The sequence below is a fragment of the Penaeus monodon genome, chromosome 12 (assembly GCF_015228065.2).
Source record: "Penaeus monodon isolate SGIC_2016 chromosome 12, NSTDA_Pmon_1, whole genome shotgun sequence".
Lineage (NCBI taxonomy): Eukaryota > Metazoa > Arthropoda > Malacostraca > Decapoda > Penaeidae > Penaeus > Penaeus monodon.
This window is the reverse complement of record NC_051397.1, coordinates 12,136,424-12,155,036: the sequence shown is the minus strand read 5'-3', so window position 1 is coordinate 12,155,036 and position 18,613 is coordinate 12,136,424. Positions and strand designations below refer to the sequence as shown.

Below are 18,613 nucleotides of genomic sequence, written 5' to 3'. Positions count from 1 at the left end.
CAAATTCTCATATTCAGTCATACTTTAATGTTTACCTACTCATATACTGTCATTCACTCTCACTCTCACTTGTTTACACTACATTCACTTTTCTCATTACTACATTACATTCTCACTGTTATTTGGTCATCCATACTCACCTACTCATACTTGCTTATTCACTTATTTTTTGTAGTATACATTGATACTTACTAACTTATGCTTACTCACTCATGTACTTTCTTCCTCATTTTCTCTCTTGTCTTTTTACACATTCACAGATTTTCTCATGCTTAAGGTCTAATCTGCATAGTGTATAATTATAGGCAGTCTTTTCTGTCTTGACTCATATATACTCAGGATAGTAAATATCCTACTGTTAAGCCATTCAGCCACTAAAGGTGAAGATGAATTATTATGATTAGATATTGCCATTAGAGTGTTAATTATATTGGTATTTTAATTGTATATTGAAAAGATGTTTTTATGATACACATGCTATGGTATGAGTTTGTTTTGTGATAGTTACTTAATCAGCAATCAGCCTACAGGCTTTTGAACCTCTGATAGATGCAGAGCAAACTGGGACAACCTGAGAAACAAATATATAGTAGGAAATCTGTGCAGGACTTATTGGATATTCACTGTCTGTTTTGTATTTTAAATGCAGGAATAGGCCCCAAATTATCATAGAGATCACTTTCATTTAATTTTTTTTCTTATCTTATCCACAGTTTTTCATTTATTTATTCTGTACTAATAGGAATAATCAAATAATTAAGATGGTGTTGATGAAGTTATTGTCATTACTATTTTTGTCATAGTTCATTATAATCTTTATTGTTATTTATTATATTATTATTGTTTTTTTGCATTGTATTATAATGATTTTGATCATTATTAATATTATTATTATGTTATTGTTATTATTATTATTATTATTCTTATTGTTGTTATTATTATTATTATTATTATTATTGTTGTTGTTGTTGTTGTTGTTGTTATTACTATTATTATTGTCATTATTGTTATTATTGTTTTATTGTTATTATCATAATTGCTGTTAGGATTACTATAGATTATCTTATTATTTTTATTATTGTCATTATTGTTATTATTATTATTATTATTATTATTGTTATTATTATTATTATTATTATTATTATTATTATTTTTATTATTATTATTATTATTATTATTATTATTATTATTATTATTATTATTTGTTGTTGCTATCTATCATCATCTATCATCATCATCTCATCATCATTCAATCATCTATCTTTCAATCTATCATCATCATCATCATCAATCATCATCATCATCATCATCATCATCATCATCATCATCATCATCATCATCAATCATCATCATCATCATCATCATCATCATCATCATCATCATCATCAATCATCATCATCATCAATCATCATCATCATCATCAATCATCATCATCATCAATCATCATCATCATCATCATCATCATCATCATCATCATCATCATCATCATCATCGTTATTATTATTATTATTGTTATTGAATTTTATTTATTACTGTTATTATGAATAGTATTGATGTTATTTTTTATTTATTTATATATTATTATTATTATTATTATTATTATTATTATTATTATTTATTTTTTTATTTTTTATTCTTTTTTTATTTATTTATTTATTTATTTATTTATTTATTTATTTATTTATTTATTTATTTTTCTTTATTTTTTTTTTTTTGATTATTTGCAGCATCAGCATTTTCATTATCTTATTATTGTTTTGTATCAATTTTTAATTCTCTTATTGCTACTAGTTTATTGACATAAGTGGTATCAATATTTTTATTATTACAAATATCACTATTACTGCTATCATTGTTATTTCTTGTTTATTTACATTATTTTTAGGTATGATGATTATCTTCTATATTATTACCTTATTGATTCAACCTTGCTTTCAAGGAAAACTGCTTAGTGCAGAAGTGAATAAATGCAGTGACTATGCCAATGGAAAGTTTCCCTCACTTGTCCCAATCATCTTGAAATAAATCGGCTCCTTTTCATGCAATTAGGTTTAGCGATTCTGTGACCAAGTGTATGTCATCTGTTGAATGGTGGAGGTCAGATTCAAATGTGTTCGATAGTGATGTAATTTCAGCTCACAATAACTACTGTCTGCAGTGGCATCATCTTTTGGGGTTGAGAGTTTTTTCAAGTTACGGTATTGTGCATTCAAAACTAAGGAACCGGCTGATGGTAAAAAAAAACAGCAAACTGGTGTTTTTGTTTAAAATCATGAATGCACACAAAATAGATAGATTTGATGATACTAATGCTTGGGATGCATAAGAGAACCAACTTTATTGTCATAAGAATTATAAATTAAAACTTTATTTTTTAAAGAATTCAATTTTCAATTTCAACAAATTTATATTTTGTGGTTTATGAACCACTTTTCAAAAAAGACTGTTTTCATAGTATAAATTTAGTGTGCTTTTTTTAAATACAGGCTATAATAATTTTGAATTTTCTTTTTTAAATTGATTACTTCAGGATATAAATACAGTTCATTATAGGTAAACCTCTTAGATTTCCTTTTTTTAATAGCATGTTGATTTTTGGGAGTGCTGTATTGTAAAAGGAAGTGCTTTAGTATTCTACTTCTCAGAAGCAAGTACAGTTCATTATAAGTAAAACCCTTTGATTTAATTTTTAATGGAATGTGGAAATTTTTGTTGCTTTGTAAAAGGAGGTTGCATTCCACAGAAATATATAGAGCAGGTGTAATTATGCATTTGTTTTCATATTTTTCCTCTAAATTCCATGTTCCTTTTCCTCTAAATTCCATGTTCCTTTGGGCAGAAGTAAATTTTGATTTAAATCAGAAAAAAAAAATCATTTGATATAAATCTTGACTTAAAACACTGATCAGCCAACCCTTTGGGAAAGGAAATGGGAAAGTTAGAGGGAGAAGGAAAGAAAAACAGAACAGAGAGGCAAAAGGTAGAAGGTACAGGGTGAAAGAGGGAGAAAGGAGTATCTTTTTTCTCTCTTTCTCTCCATGGAATTTTCTGGAGATCTGCTGCTTATTATTATTGCTTTTGCTGTTATTTGTTGTTGTTGTTATTATTATCATTATTTTTATTATTGTTGTTGTTGCTATTATTATTATTATTATTGTTATTATTTTTGTTATTATTTTTTTTATATTGTTTTTATTACTATTACTGTTATTACTGTTTTATTATTATTATTATTATTATTATTACTCTTACTATTAATATTACTCTTACTCTTACTATTATCATTATTTTTAGTATTGTTATTGTTATTTTTATTTTCTATTGCTTTTTTCTATATGATACTGTTTATTGTTATTTGTTATTATTATTATTATTATTATTATTATTATTATTATTATTATTATTATTGATATTGATATTGATATTGATATTGATATTGATATTGATATTAATAATATTAATATTGATATTGATATTGATATTGATATTGATATTAATAATATTAATATTAATATTGATTTTTATTTTTATTTTTATTCTAATTCTAATTCTAATTCTATTATTATTATTATTATTATTATTATTATTATTATTATTATTGACATTGATATTGATATTGATATTGGTATTGATATTGATATGGATATTAATATTATTATTATTGTTACTACTACTACTACTACTACAACTACAACTACAACTACCACTACTACTACTTTCTTTGCTGACTTTTTTTCCTTCTTTTGTCAAAAATATCATTAATAAGGTTTACTGTACCCTGTTTTCAGAGGATGTATGCTAAAATCCTTTTTTCTTTTTCAGGCTTAGCAGTCCCGAGTATCTTCATAGGCCTATGTTTGTGATCAGCCAAGCTTTTGAAAGAACAATATTACCACCATTACCATTATTAGTGTGTAAATGAGCGCCTACACATAAGTGAATCTTGGTGGTTTGTGTATTATTTTTTTTTATGTATATCTGAATCCTTGCCAGAGACAAACTGATTTAGAGTACAAAATTTAGTGCAAATCAGTTCTTGGATATTTGAAAAAAAGGAAAAAAAATTCAAGATGGCTGAGAACAAAAACCAGGTGTCATCACCCCAGTCACCAAACACAGAGCAGACAGAGGTGATATTACCAGAAACTCCCCGAGAAAACTTTGTGCTCTTGAAGGTATTGTACTTGAGGAACATCAAGACATTTTTGTCTTTTAATTTCATAACACTGCTGCCTTTTATATATTTTTTCTATATGTAGTTGGATAAGTAATTTTAAGGTATTTGTCTCTCTCTCTCTCTCTCTTTCTCTCTCTCTCTCTCTCTCTCTCTCTCTCTCTCTCTCTCTCTCTCTCTCTCTCTCTCTCTCTCTCTCTCTCTCTCTCTCTCTCTCTCTCTCTCTCTCTAAACTCCATTCTTGTTACAGAATATGCTGATTAGCCCAGACAATGAAGTTTTTGATCATCTGAGGCTGCATTTACAAGAGAAGATCTGCGATGGAAATGGGGAAACACTTTTTGATGTTGGGGTTGGGGCAGGTTGGTGTCTGTCCTTGTGTATATTGTCTGATTTTCTTTCTTTCTTTCTTTCTTTTTTCTTTCTTTTTATTTTTTCTTCTTTTTCTTTTTACCACTATCTGTGGTTATTATTCCATTTTGTTTTTATTTTTTCACTTGATGGTATTTTCATATTCATTCACATATGTATTATTCAATGTTCGTTTGTTTTGTTTTTGTCATTTTTAGTACATAAAGGGCTGAATTAGTTTCTAGAACTTATTTTGCATCTGAACAGTAAGACAGTTGTACTAAAATTCTATTATTTGAATGATTGATTACCATGTGTTTTTTACTAATCTACTATTAATGTATTGTCCTGAATTCATCTCTTCACTATTTGTAAAACAAAGAAATATGTTTTGGTAAATTATATAATCATGCAATTAGAACACCATTAAGCCTACTGATTAAGAAGAAAAATGAATGCTTTTGTAAGAGCAGCAACCATTACAGTGATAATGTCATTGAAATGTAATTTCCTTCTATCAATATCACACACACAAAAAAATAATAATAAATAGATAAAATAAGAAAATTAGATGCATGTTTAGATAAAAGATGTAGCAAAGATGAGTACATACTAGCCTGTAAATCATGGTTACCATTATACCCTCAGATGACTCTGTGAGTGGCTTAGCAGAGGAGGAGTATGAAGCCTCAGTTGCCACCCTCAAGTCCCTGGCCGACACCTTGGATGCTGACTGTGTCCTCCTGCGTGAGAAGAAGAACAAAACTGGCACTCAGGGACAATATCTGGTCAGAAAGAAGGCAGATGCTGAGGATTTTATGGAAGTCAGGTAGTCTTTGGCAGACACAGGATCCTTTTTATGATAAATTTAGAAAAGGGGATGTATTTCATAAGTAATATAATTGTTGAAAAACTTATAATCTTTTAGCAATTAGTGGAAGTGAATAGATGATTAATAATCATTATGAAAGACACACAATTGTAGATAATTCTTAATAAATGTTTATTAGAGCTGTTGTTGTGCTGAAGACATGTGTAGTCAGATGATGTTACAAACAGGAAATAAAGGGGTATTTGCAAACACAAACCACTTTTATATATTACTAGATTCACTTTTATTTGTTAATTTCTTTCCATGTTACACAGAGTGGCTGTAGTTGGCAATGTAGATGCAGGAAAATCAACCCTGTTAGGTGTCTTAACCCACGGAGAATTAGATAATGGCAGAGGAACGGCACGTATGAAATTGTTTCGACACAAGCATGAGATGGAAACAGGTCGAACTTCATCAGTGGGGAATGACATTCTTGGGTTTGACAGTCAAGGTAGGTCAAAGCAGAAGTATTTCTAGCAAATGTGCAGAGAGCATATACTGATTAACATGAGAGTTATGAGTCTGCTGTTTGTATTTATTTGCATTTTGTGTATTTGTGCAGGTGTGGATATTTTTTTATGATCCACTGAATTGAAATCAACCTTTGCTTGCAGGAAAGGTTGTCAACAAGCCAGACCATGGTCACTTAGATTGGGTAAAGATCTGTGAAGCATCAAGCAAAGTGATAACTTTCATTGACTTGGCAGGTCACGAACGCTATCTCAAGACAACAGTATTTGGTATGACTGGCCACTTGCCAGACTTCACAATGTTGATGGTGAGTAGAGTGGGTAAAGCAGAAGGGGAAAGGAAGAAAAAAAAACAAAAACAATAAGAATGAAGAGTGGATGGTATGGTTAGCCAGTGGGAGACTAATTGAGGCATAAAAGCAGTATTTACCCAAAATGTAAACCTGATAATTATATAAAATATAGTGTCTGTTGCAGCTGTTTTGTCTAATCATCTGCTCAGAACAGCTTTAACTTTACATACATACATACATACATACACATACATCCATATATATATATATATATATATATATATATATATATATCTATATATATATATATATATATATTATATAATATATTATATATATATATATATATATATATATATGTATATATATATATGTATATATATAAATATATATATATATATATTTTTATATATATATATTTATATATATATATAATTAAATTATTTAAATATAATATAATATATATATATATATATAATATATTATATATATATATTATATATATATATATAATATATATTATATATATATATATATATATATATATATATATATAGTCTATATATAATATATATATATATATTATATTTTAGATATATATATATTGTATATAAAATATATATATATATAGTATTATATATAATACATATATACATTATAATATATATATATATAGATATATAGATATATGTCTAGAAATATGTATATATATATATATATATGTATATATTTTGTATCTATATGTATATATATGTATATATATGTATATATATGTATATATATATATATATATATATTTATATATAATATATATATATATATATATATATATATATATATATATATATGCGTGCGTGCGTGTGTGTGTATACATATTATATATGCATGTATGTATGTGTAAGTACATATGCACATACATAAGCATATGTATATACTTATTCATATACATGCACATGTACGTACATATATATGAAAAATAAAATTTGTGATAAAATTCTTATATTTCTGACAGGTTGGAGCAAATGCAGGTATTGTAGGGATGACCAAAGAGCACTTAGGCCTTGCCTTGGCCCTCAATGTGCCTGTCTTTGTTGTGGTAACCAAGATTGATATGTGTCCCCCTAATGTTCTACAAGACACTCTCAAATTACTTCACAAAATTCTCAAGAGTGTTGGTTGTCGAAAGGTTCCACTTTTGGTTCGAAATGCAGAGGATGTGGTCGTTTCAGCTACTAATTTTGTTTCAGAGAGGTAGTACTTCCTTTCTTTTTATATGTATATATATAAATCAAAATATGAGCGATCATTAAGACTTCAATGATATAATTATATAAAATATCCAAGCTTTTCTCTCAGATGCAAGATTGTTGTTGCAGATTATGTCCCATCTTCCAAGTCTCAAATGTGAATGGAGAGAACTTGGATCTTTTGACAATGTTCTTGAATCTCCTCTCCTCAAGAACACCACAGAATGACAATGAACCTGCACAGTTCCAAATTGATGACACCTACCAAGTGCCTGTAAGTGGAGAAGGTTTTGCTAGTAGGACTACAACTGCAGGATTATTGAAGTATTAAAAAGTATTCTTATTTTTTTTTTTTGATATATTATCATTTATATGCATATTGTTTTCCTGAATGTCTCTATATATTTATTTGTTAAGTGATTTAATTATAACCAGTATTTTTAAAAGAGTTCTATGAAAGTGAGTTTATGTTACAAGTCTTTTGTATATTGAACAATGCTTGGAAGCTTAGTAGCAGTCATGTTTAACTACCTTTCATGCCTTTTGCAGGGTGTAGGTGTTGTGGTATCTGGAACATGCATGAAAGGTGTTATTCGGGTTAATGACACACTCCTTCTTGGGCCCAATGGCTTGGGGGATTTTATTCCTATGCCAATAAAGTCCATTCACCGTAAGCGAATGCCAGTGCGTGAGGTGCGAGGGGGACAGACTGCATCATTTGCTCTTAAAAAGATCAAGATTGGTGAGGTTCGGAAAGGCCAAGTGTTAGTTGATCCATCTCTAAATCCTACTTCTTGCTGGGAGTTTAAGGTGAGGATTCAGATGATGTTATTCCTTCCTAATTGCCTATGTTCCCCTGCATCATATCACTCCATGCTTAATATATGAAAATGTATTTGGATGCAAATTATCTTCTTTGCCAGTTTAAGCAAGATAAATGCATCTTATCATTTATTAAATCATGTCCTGTAGATATTAGTTATTGCCTTTAACTTTGATATTATTTTTCTGCTTAAGAAATTCTTCTTCTTTTAACGGTAGGTTCATGTCTGAGCCGCTGTGGTCACAGCATGATACTTAATTAAGAAATTAGTAATAGAAATATTACAATTTTCCAGGGAGAAATCTTGGTGCTTCACCATCCAACAACAATCAGCACCAAATACCAAGCAATGGTTCACGTTGGCTCTGTCAGGCAGACTGCCTCAATCATTGCCATGGACAAGGAATGTTTAAGAACTGGAGATAAGGCTGTCGTCCACTTTAGATTTATTAAACATCCTGAATACTTGAAGAATAATCTAAAAATGGTGAGTGTATCTGGATGTTGAATGTTTTACCTTTTTCAGAATATCTCTAATCTCAGTTTGTTCTAATGTACAAATGTCCAGTATATATAGCTTGTAATATTTCTTGAATACATTGATAATGATTGTGGTTGGAGTATATTGCAATGTTTCTATTAGATTTTATATTCATGTGCTCTAGAGTTGTTAAGAACCTAAACAGACTACATATTATTTTTAAAGCAGTCCAAAAATTAGGGAAATACTTATATATTATGTATATATCTACAAAATACCCTCAGAATATTAGTAAAAATATGGAGTAAGCAGAATATGGTGGCAATCCATTATACCAATAGGTTAGAAAGGGCCCTGCTTGAGAAAACTTTACTTTTGTGAAAAATTTAAATATTCTAGGAATTTCTTTTTGATAACACTTACTTTTTATTTAAAATTTTCATGATAGTTGCACTTTAGATTGATTTAGATTGTCCAATTATTATGAATTTTTTTGAACATGTTTACTAGCATATGCAAATGGTTGGAGACAAAAATACACACTAACATATACACATACACTTCTGTATAAATTTGCAGACTGTGATAAACAGGAAATCATAATTGTGACAATGAAAATTTTGTCAGGTGTTCCGTGAAGGTCGTACGAAAGCTGTGGGGAGAGTGTTGGAGGTCATACCAAAGATGGCATCACTACAGAACCAAAAGAACAACCATAAGATCATGAAAATGGTTAAGCAGGTAAGGGGATTCATTATGTTGATTTTAATTCATAGTCTTGACTTAATCTCTCTGAATCTAACAGAACAATAACTTCATTTAATTGATTGATGTTGGGATGACATGTACATACATGCCATATCCATTGTGACTTTAGATTATACTTGTATACATACAAGTGGCTCCACAGGTACTTAGTCAGTTACTACTCTTACCTGTCTCACCTGTTTACCCTTATCCTTGATTTTTGGAAAGATTTTTTTTTTTTTCTATTGCTAATAGATTTGTTAATAATATTATTAAAATCATAATGTCAGTAATAACAATAACAATATAAATGTTAATAACATAAAAAAAAATCAAGGACCTGGAAATCAGACGAGTTCATATAGGGCCTGTTGATTGACTCCTTGTTGGGTGAGCATTTGTAGAGATATTTGTGTGCAATCAAAATTCACAAAATAAAACTACAATAAACAGTAGATTTACCAGGAGCTATCGGGTTAACCTAACAAACCTAACTAGACCTTTTTGTCCGGTTATTTATATTTTTTTGTTTCTTGTTTCCCTTGTCTCCCTTGCATAGTTTTCATTGGCTATTACAGTCTCTTAAAAGATATATGTAAATAGCTAATGATGGATATTTGCAAATTTTGCAAAATTATGATTTTGGTTAATAAAGAGTAAAATAGATACTGAAGCACCTTTTAGCCATAAAAGGTGCATAAGTAAGAAATACAGGTAAGAGAATGTTAAAATTGGTTTTGGCAATTTTTAAACCTTTTTTCATACAGTTTTATGGTCTTTACCATCTACTTTTTGTAGCTCCTTCTCTTTCTTTATTATCTTCCTCCTATTCCTCTTCCTTTTCCTCTTCTTTCTTCATTTCCTTGTCTTCTACTTCCCTTTATTCATCTTCTTCTGCTACTACTATTAATGATGATATGTTTTTTTTTTTTTTGCCTTCATTACATTTTTACTCTTATATCTGCATTTTTTTTTCTTCTTCTTCCTCTTCCTCCTCCTCCTCCTCCCTTCATCATCAATTTCTTCTAATCATTTCTTATATCAGTCTTCACAAACTCCTCTTTTTTAAAAAGTTATTTTCATATTTTATTTTCTTCTGCCAATTTTTTTGTATTTTTTAACCCATGTCTGACAGGCATGACATATACGTACATGCTGTGTCCACTGCGAGTTTAGTTTATTGATTGTTTTTACACATAGATGGCTGCACTTGTACTGTCACCAATGAGCTAATTACAAGCCTGTCTGTCTTGCCTGTCCTTGATTTTTGAAAATATTTTACATTCTATATTGCTGTTACTAATGTCAATAACATTATAGTTCTAATGTCTTTAATAAAAATATCATCTTTGATATTCACAGCATTAGTAATAAAAAAAAAAAATCCAATTCAAGGAAAGGTGAAATCAGGTAAGGTCATAGGGTCTACTAGTTGACTCCTTTGTGGCTAAGCACTAGCAGAGCCATCTATGATATTTTACAAAAAAATTAAAAATGAGCACAGCATTTTCCCAGTGGCATTGAGTTTAAATGAAAAATATAAAGACATTTTAAGAGGCAAGAAAGACATCATCTATAATAGGTGGAAGGGAGTGTGTGTGTGTGTGTGTCTGTCTGTGTGTGTGCCTGCCTGCCTGTGTGTGTGCCTGCCTGCTGTGTGTGTGTGTCTGCCTGCCTGTGTGTGTGTGTCTGCCTGCCTGTGTGTGTGTGTCTGCCTGCTGTGTGTGTGTGTCTGCCTGCCTGCCTGTGTGTGTGTCTGCCTGCCTGTGTGTGTGTGTGTGTGTGTGTGTGTGTGTGTGTGTGTGTGTGTGTCTGCCTGCCTGTGTCTGTGTCTGTGTCTGTGTGTGTCTATGTTTTAGAGGATTCCATTTGTTTTAAAAGTGAATGATGATGAAAATAGATTTTTAGTGTGATGGTTCACTTTGTTTTAAGATAATTGAATTCCAAGGTGTATTTTGTGTATTGATTTCTGTTTGATTGTGAAAGAAATAACAGATACATTTTATGTGATTGTTCTATTTGTGTTATGTTGTAAAAATGGTAGTTCTGTTCGTGTGATAATTCCTTTTTTGTCTCTTGATGGCCTGCATTTGCCCTGTAGACTCTTGAGGGAGTTGAGGCAGGCCATCATCCCCAGGGCATTCTGCATGACAAACAGGTTAGGAAGGATAGCCAACATTCAATTATTATCCTCTTTTCTCTTTTTCTCTCTCATGTTCCATCAGATAGCACAGTAGTCCACATATAATTGTATTCTTATATACGCTAACTGGGCATGATGGTATGAATATTTGATTGCAATAAATTTTGGGAAAGTTCACCTAATTAGAAATTGCAAGTGCATTTCTTGTGATAGAATGAGATACGTATAGAAAGGAAGCATTTTTGCACCATGCCAAGTTTACGTAAGAGTAGTATAGTGTCCTTTTTTCTCTCCCATGTTCTCTAAGGGAGCAGACAGCATGAATAGGATTCATTAAGTTAGTTGTTGAGGAAGGTATGAGTGGAATCAAATGAGTTTCACAAGACAGGGTGAATTATTCAGTCAGAAATAATTTATTTGTCTCATTTATACTTCATCTTGTTGTCCTCCATACCTTTTCCAGCAGACAGCATGAAGTGCACATTGAGCTTTTGGTCGTTTTAATCTCCAAAATGTGAAAGTTGTCCCCTTTTGTTGTTAGAAGTAAACTTTTGTTTGGTTTACCACCTTTGTGAGATATTTTTATTGTATCTCAGGTCCTGCATACTTCATAGACTTATGTATCATGTGACTGAATGAACTACTATGTTGGCATACTCCAGTTAATTAAAATTTCTTGTGCAAAGCATTACATAATGAAAGCTTCTTCAGTAAGTAAAAGATTCTTCCCAAACTGATGTAGGAAAGGTGTCTTTGCTTTCAAGTGCTTTATATACCAACACTTTTGTAAGTGTATTTATATTGATGTGATTTCAATAGGGTGTTGCATTAAGAATGTGGTTTCTCTTTTCACATTATTTTTCAGCAGCCATAAGGATTGAATTAGATGCATGGTTCTTTATGAAACCACAATCTTATTTCCATTTTGATTTGTTGCTCATAGATATATTTAAATTTTAGAATGTTTAAATAATGATACTATTATTTATTGATACTGCATCCTTATTTCCCTTATTGATCTCTCCAATGTACATTTTATTACATGATTTCATGCAGTTGTATTTTTTTCTGCAGCAAGTATATTGGTGACTATTTAATCATGTCAGGCTCTTGAGAATATGTGGATCATGGTATTGTATGAGAATGAGACACACAGACTGACAGACAAACAGACAGACAGGGAGCAGGAGAGTCAGATAAAATTATAAGTATCAGAAGAATTATGACTATGCATTATTTGTACAATTCATACTGGACATATAACAGCACTATGATACCAATGCAAATGTCACTTCTCCCTCTTGCCTTTCTTGTATTTTTCTCTCTAAAGTTACTTCTCACCTGCTTTCTCTTGGTATGCTGCTCCTATGTCCTCTCTCTAGCTTTCCTTTTCTTCTCTCTCTCTCTCTCTCTCTTTCTCTCTGTTCTCTCTCTCTCTCTCTCTCTCTCTCTCTCTCTCTCTCTCTCTCATCTCTCTCTTTCTCTCTTCTCTCTCTCTTCTCTCTCTCTCTCTCTCTCTCTCTTCTCTCTTCTCTCTCTCCCTCTCTCTCTCTCTCCCTCTCTCTCTCTCTCTCTCTCTCTTTCTCCTGTCTCCTCTCTCTTTCTCCTGTCTCCTCTCTCTTTCTCTCTGTTCTCTCTCTTTCTCTCTGTTCTCTCTCTTTCTCTCTGTTCTCTCTCTCTGCTCTCTCTCTCTCTCTCTCTCTTTCTATTCCCTCTCTCTCTCTCTCTCTCTCTCTCTCTCCCTCCCTCCTCCCTCCTCCCTCCCTCCCCCTCCCTCTCTCTCTCTCTCTCTCTCTCTCTCTCTCTCTCTCTCTCTCTCTCTCTCTCTCTCTCTCTCTCTTTCCTTCTGTGTTCTCTCTTCCATTTCTTTGGTCTCTCTAGTGCTTTGCCTCTCTTTCTCCAATCTCTTTCATTGTTATAGCTATGCCTGAATACTGAAATGATAAATACTATAGCTATCATGTTTTTTTCTGTTGCTGTAACTTCTACTACATTTTTTGTGCTGATATAGCAATAGCACAATTGTTGTGACTGCCACCACCACAAACATTATCTTAACCACTTCTTCATCCACTGCCTGTACTTACATTCACACAACTAACAGCTACTTCTGCTAATAATGTTTGGACATTATGACCATTACTATCTGAACAATTACTTTTGCTAGTTTGTTGTTTGCATTTACTACTGAAGTTAATACTATGATTTTTCATAGCTTTCAGTAGTTTGCTATTACTTATGGAGGTTTAATATTTTTACTAATGCACTTTCTATTTATTTAGTAATATTAGCTTATTTCTGATGCAAAACTAATTTGAATCTTCCCTCTGGTCATAGGCTGGTGGTGATGGAAGCTTACACCAGTCAGGTCTTGGAGGTATGAACTACACAGGCAACAAGAAGCAGCGAGGACGACGAGGAGGCAAACATAGGTGAGTCTAGTAGACACATTCAAAGAAAAAAAAAAAAGTGCTATCATGAACAATGATCATTACATATGGAGCAATCATCATAGCTTATGTATTACAGCTGCAAGTGCATAATCATTGGTTTCATTACTATGCTTAAGGTGCAGTTACACTAATAATGATAATGATTTAGGGTTTGGTGTGACAGGCTCTTGTGACTTCAGTCAAATTATGTCTGTCTGTTTATTTTGCTTCAAAATTACTCCTTTTGTACAAGGAACGGTCAGGGTTACCATCTGTTAGCAGTGCAGGGTTTGGAATGCAGATCTACAAGATTGCCAGACAAGAACACTACCACTGAACCACACAGCCACGTTGAAATAGTCCCATATGATGACAATAAGATATAATCAAAAGAAGTTGTCTCTCCTCTGACTTAAGCCTACACAATATACCTTGGCAGGTCACTGCTAATGTGGGAAAGCAGAAATGTGAAGGGCATGCATTGGGACCATAATTCCCATTTTTTTCTAAAATAGGCCCATGAAATAGGATATACATAATTCTGGAGTCAAAACAAATACATGTGACTAATAGAACACCAAAGTGTCTTTACTCTGCAATTCAGACATTGCAACTTCTCTCGTATTGAAAACTAGACTGCAGGAAGCTTTATGGAATAAGTATCATTGCTTAAACAAAAAGAAATTGAAAAGGAGCTGCTTTGAGTAAATATGTATAGGGTTTGATGAACACCCAAGGGTTACTGCTGGAACAATAGTTCTTTTCACAGTTTAACCAATCCCTTAACACCAAAATTTTCCATTTATATTTGTGGTTACTGTTACCTAGGTCCAAAATACTTTAGTGCAGTTATTACCACTCTATCAATGAAAATTTTAGGTGGAAACTTAGTAAACCCTGCCTCTTTGCTTTCATTTATTGCAAATATTAACTTTTTTTCCTTTTCTTTCTTTCTTTCTTCTTTCCTTTTTGTTACTGAACCATTTTTAAAGAAAATATATTGAAAAAAACACTTTAACATAAATCTAACAAAATAATAGGTGAAAAGAGGGGTGGAGCTAATTGAGGGTGCACCTTGAAATATTAGATATAGCTAGATGCATAATTATTTGTATTATTGACTCAATATTGTTAGAATTACAATAAGTAAAACAAAAATTCAACTTATTTTGTTTCTAGTAACAAAGTGTTCCATACCATAAACAGGGGAAGTCAATTTCATTTTTTGAGTTCAGTAGTCTGAATTGAAGTGATGCTACCTGTCGTATATGTACCTTGACTGTAACAATAATGATATGAATATGTATGTAAGTCTGTACAAAGAATATAAGTATTATAGAAAGCCTGTGATTGATATATCCCAAAAGTTACTAGAAACATAACATGGAAAATCACCAATAAGAGAAGGTGAATTAAGTCAAAATCCACAACTTCGTATAATAGGTGTATGTGATGTCTGATTATTTTTTCTTGATCATGATGGAAGGGGGTGGGGAAAAAAGTGGTTGAAAGCTAAAGGATAAAAAATTCATGATCATTTTCTAGGTCACGTGGCAGTGGCATCACAGGAACTCAGGTACCTGTACCCCAAGGAACGTCAAATGCAGCTCCTGCTTCTCCAACTGCTTCTGCAGCTACCACCACTCCTTTACCCCAGCCTGCTGCCCCAGTGTGAATGTTAGGCTTAGGAGTCTTTTCACAGTGCCAGCGCCTGCAACACCACCGCCACAAGCTTCAGTAACATCAACAGAAACTGTGCCATTGCCAGTGTGAAGATTGCAGTAACACTCATATATGTACAATTTATTTTTCCATAGTTAATTTGGAAGCTTAATGTCATTAAATAGGATACTTAGGTGTGTTTCTGACTTCCAGTTTTACTTTCTTATTTTGTAAAAAGAAATATTTGGATCTAAAGTATTTTGTAAATGGAAGTATGTGAATACAGTATATTTTATCTTTATGACATTTTCAGTGGTATGTTCCTTTAATTTATATAGGTAGTTGATAAATGCAAATTTATTTGAAATGGAAACTTTAGTTTTGAAATGTTTTTAAAGATGGCAAAGTTTGTTTTAAGTAACTATCCAAACCCACATGTTTACACTAAATGAAGGAAACAGAAGGGAATGGGTGAAAATTACAATGAATGGCAAAACATATACATAGTAACTTTCAAGAAGAATGAGAAGACTGTAATGTTGATTGAATCTTTCTGAATTTTTTTTTTTATGATTTCCTATGATTGATTATATCCCTTCTTGGTGATCAGTGAAAATAATCAGTTCCATGACTGACTAGACAGTATTTCTCACTTTAATGCTAAGTTTAGATTTAAAAGGAAGACATAAATATGGTAGTTGGAAAGCTGTGATAAGGTTTGATGTAACCACAGTAGGAAATAGGCAAAATGTCTGAGTGTTTACTTCCTTTTTTTGATCTGAGGAAACATCTTGATAGTATGAGTTTTTAATAAAGTCAACAGCAGTTAATGGCTTTGCGTACATTATATATTCATGTATTCCTCCAAGTTTGTGTGGTACCTTTCTTGATAGCTTTAGATACCTCAACTTCATGGTTGTTAAATTATGTAACTAAATATAAAAAATATATTTTAAATGTGTTTGTAGTCATATTGTTTCCAAAATTGTATATTTTATTTGCAATATATACATGTGCATAAATTGTTTCTTATTTCTTATTCCATGCCTCCCTCCCTCTTCCTTTGATCCTTTTGCCTTTTCTCTGTGAAGCACTTGAAGGGGGTGATAGCCCAAGGTTTGAAGTTGGCTAGAGATGTTCTCCATTATTAAGGAAGGTGTAAAGAGAAATGGAAGGAGAAAAGAATGAAAAAGATAAGTTTGGGCAGTTACTCTTGACTTATGTCAACCTGAGGCTCAATTTTATTATAAGGAGAGAAGGAAAGAGACAGGAGGGGGAGAAGGAAAAAGAAGCGAGAAAAGAGAGAAAAAATAATGAGGGGGAGGAGAGGAGAATAGGAAAAAGACAAGAGGAGGAGAGAGAAAAAAATTATGAGGGGGAAGAGACAGTTGTGAAGAGTGCCAAGGGGCAAAGTCCAATGGTAACCATAGGTGTAGCCATCAAAAATTTATGGGTGAAGACCAAACCCATTTGTGTTTTAGAAATGATATTATGCTGCTGTAGTAAACTAGTTATAAACCAGGTAAATAGGAAAGTTAGTGATTTACATTTACTTTACCTTCTCATTTTGCAGTTAAGGTTAAATTGTGTAAATGTGGGCAGCTGAGATAGTCTATTAACACACCTGGTTTTGCAGGAAAAACAAAGGCAGCAGGGCAGACCCTATAAAATTCATTATTGGATCCACCAAAAGTGTCACATATTCATGTGACAGTTATATCGATCATGACCAGGCTGGGCACACAGAGGGCATCAGGCTATGGAGCGGCACTCTTTGGTAGGGTAACTTAGATGCCAAAAATTTTGACGGGGAATTGCTGTGATCCAAGATAGATGATCCCTACATTGGGCCTCAGTCTCCGCCTCTTAAGCCCCCCCCCCCCACGGCAACGAGCAAGGGATTAGGGGGTGAATCATCGAGGAGGGGCATTTATTTTTATTTTTTATGAAAAATTTTCTGACGCGTCAACATCTAAGGTCTTTAGCAGCATATTCAAAATATAGCAATAGGGCAGGGCTTGAGGGTAAAGCTCCCAGGTAAGGAAGATACTTAGTTCAATAAAGTTATGTTTGTGGATTTCAAAAATGGTTAGTGCTCAAAACAAATGAATGTGCCAGACATCAAGGGTCATATAGCATTATGATATATTGTGGTGAGAAAGGGTAAAATGAGTTAATGATTAGCATAATAGGACAGAAGAAGGGGATGAAGAAAAGAAGGAAAAGGAGAGAAGTAAAGACCATGCAAATTTAATTGAGGCAAGGGCTGAGAGCTAAAGGTGGGGTGATCCCCTACATTGGGCCTCAGTCTATGTCTCCTACAACAACAACAACAAACAGGAGAGTGGGAGGGAGGAGGTTAACCCATTGCCGACGGGCATGGCATGTACGTACATGCCATGCCCACTGTGAGTTTACTTATTTAATTGTTTTTACACATAGATGGCTACACTTGTACTAGTCACCAATGAGCCAGTTACGAGTACTGCCTGTCTTGCCCGTTCATCCTTTTCGTTGATTTACAATTTTTTTTTGTGCTATCTTATTTTGCTGTTACTAATGTTTATAACATTATATTAATTCTAATGTTTACAATAAAAATAACAACATTGATGTTCATAGCACTAGTAAACAATTCGTTTTTCCTGCCAATACAAGGAAAGGTGAAATCAGGTAAGGTCACAAGATCTACTAATTGACTCCTTTGTGGTTAAGCACTAGCAGAGCCATCTATGTGCAGAGACATTTCACAAAAATATAAAAAATAAGGAAAGCATTTTCCCCATCTTTTATTTATTTTCCCCGTCGGCATTTGGGTTAAATATAGATATTTATTCATTTAAAAAAAAAAATTTCTGCTAAGGTTTGAGGTCATTAGAGCGTATACAAAATATAGCATAGGGTGGGGTTTGGGGG

General features: G+C 32.3%; 1 protein-coding gene across 2 annotated transcripts in view; it reads left to right on the top strand.

Annotated features, from left to right (window-relative positions):
• The window catches only part of LOC119579293 (GTP-binding protein 1-like), a 17,828-nt gene extending 1,109 nt beyond the window's left edge, over positions 1-16,719 (top strand). The window contains exons 2-14 of one of the 2 annotated variants that reach the window (XM_037927052.1): positions 3,823-4,175; positions 4,425-4,536; positions 5,174-5,354; positions 5,672-5,850; positions 6,014-6,177; positions 7,175-7,413; positions 7,539-7,683; positions 7,959-8,219; positions 8,528-8,719; positions 9,341-9,454; positions 11,562-11,618; positions 13,941-14,035; positions 15,581-16,719. In XM_037927052.1, coding sequence (XP_037782980.1) covers positions 4,071-4,175; positions 4,425-4,536; positions 5,174-5,354; positions 5,672-5,850; positions 6,014-6,177; positions 7,175-7,413; positions 7,539-7,683; positions 7,959-8,219; positions 8,528-8,719; positions 9,341-9,454; positions 11,562-11,618; positions 13,941-14,035; positions 15,581-15,710 — 1,974 coding nt within the window. In that variant the 5' untranslated portion in view covers positions 3,823-4,070 and the 3' untranslated portion in view covers positions 15,711-16,719. The remainder of the gene's footprint in view (positions 1-3,822; positions 4,176-4,424; positions 4,537-5,173; positions 5,355-5,671; positions 5,851-6,013; positions 6,178-7,174; positions 7,414-7,538; positions 7,684-7,958; positions 8,220-8,527; positions 8,720-9,340; positions 9,455-11,561; positions 11,619-13,940; positions 14,036-15,580) is intronic. The other variant, XM_037927053.1, reaches the window with a different exon arrangement.
• The last annotated feature ends 1,894 nt before the right edge of the window (positions 16,720-18,613 follow it).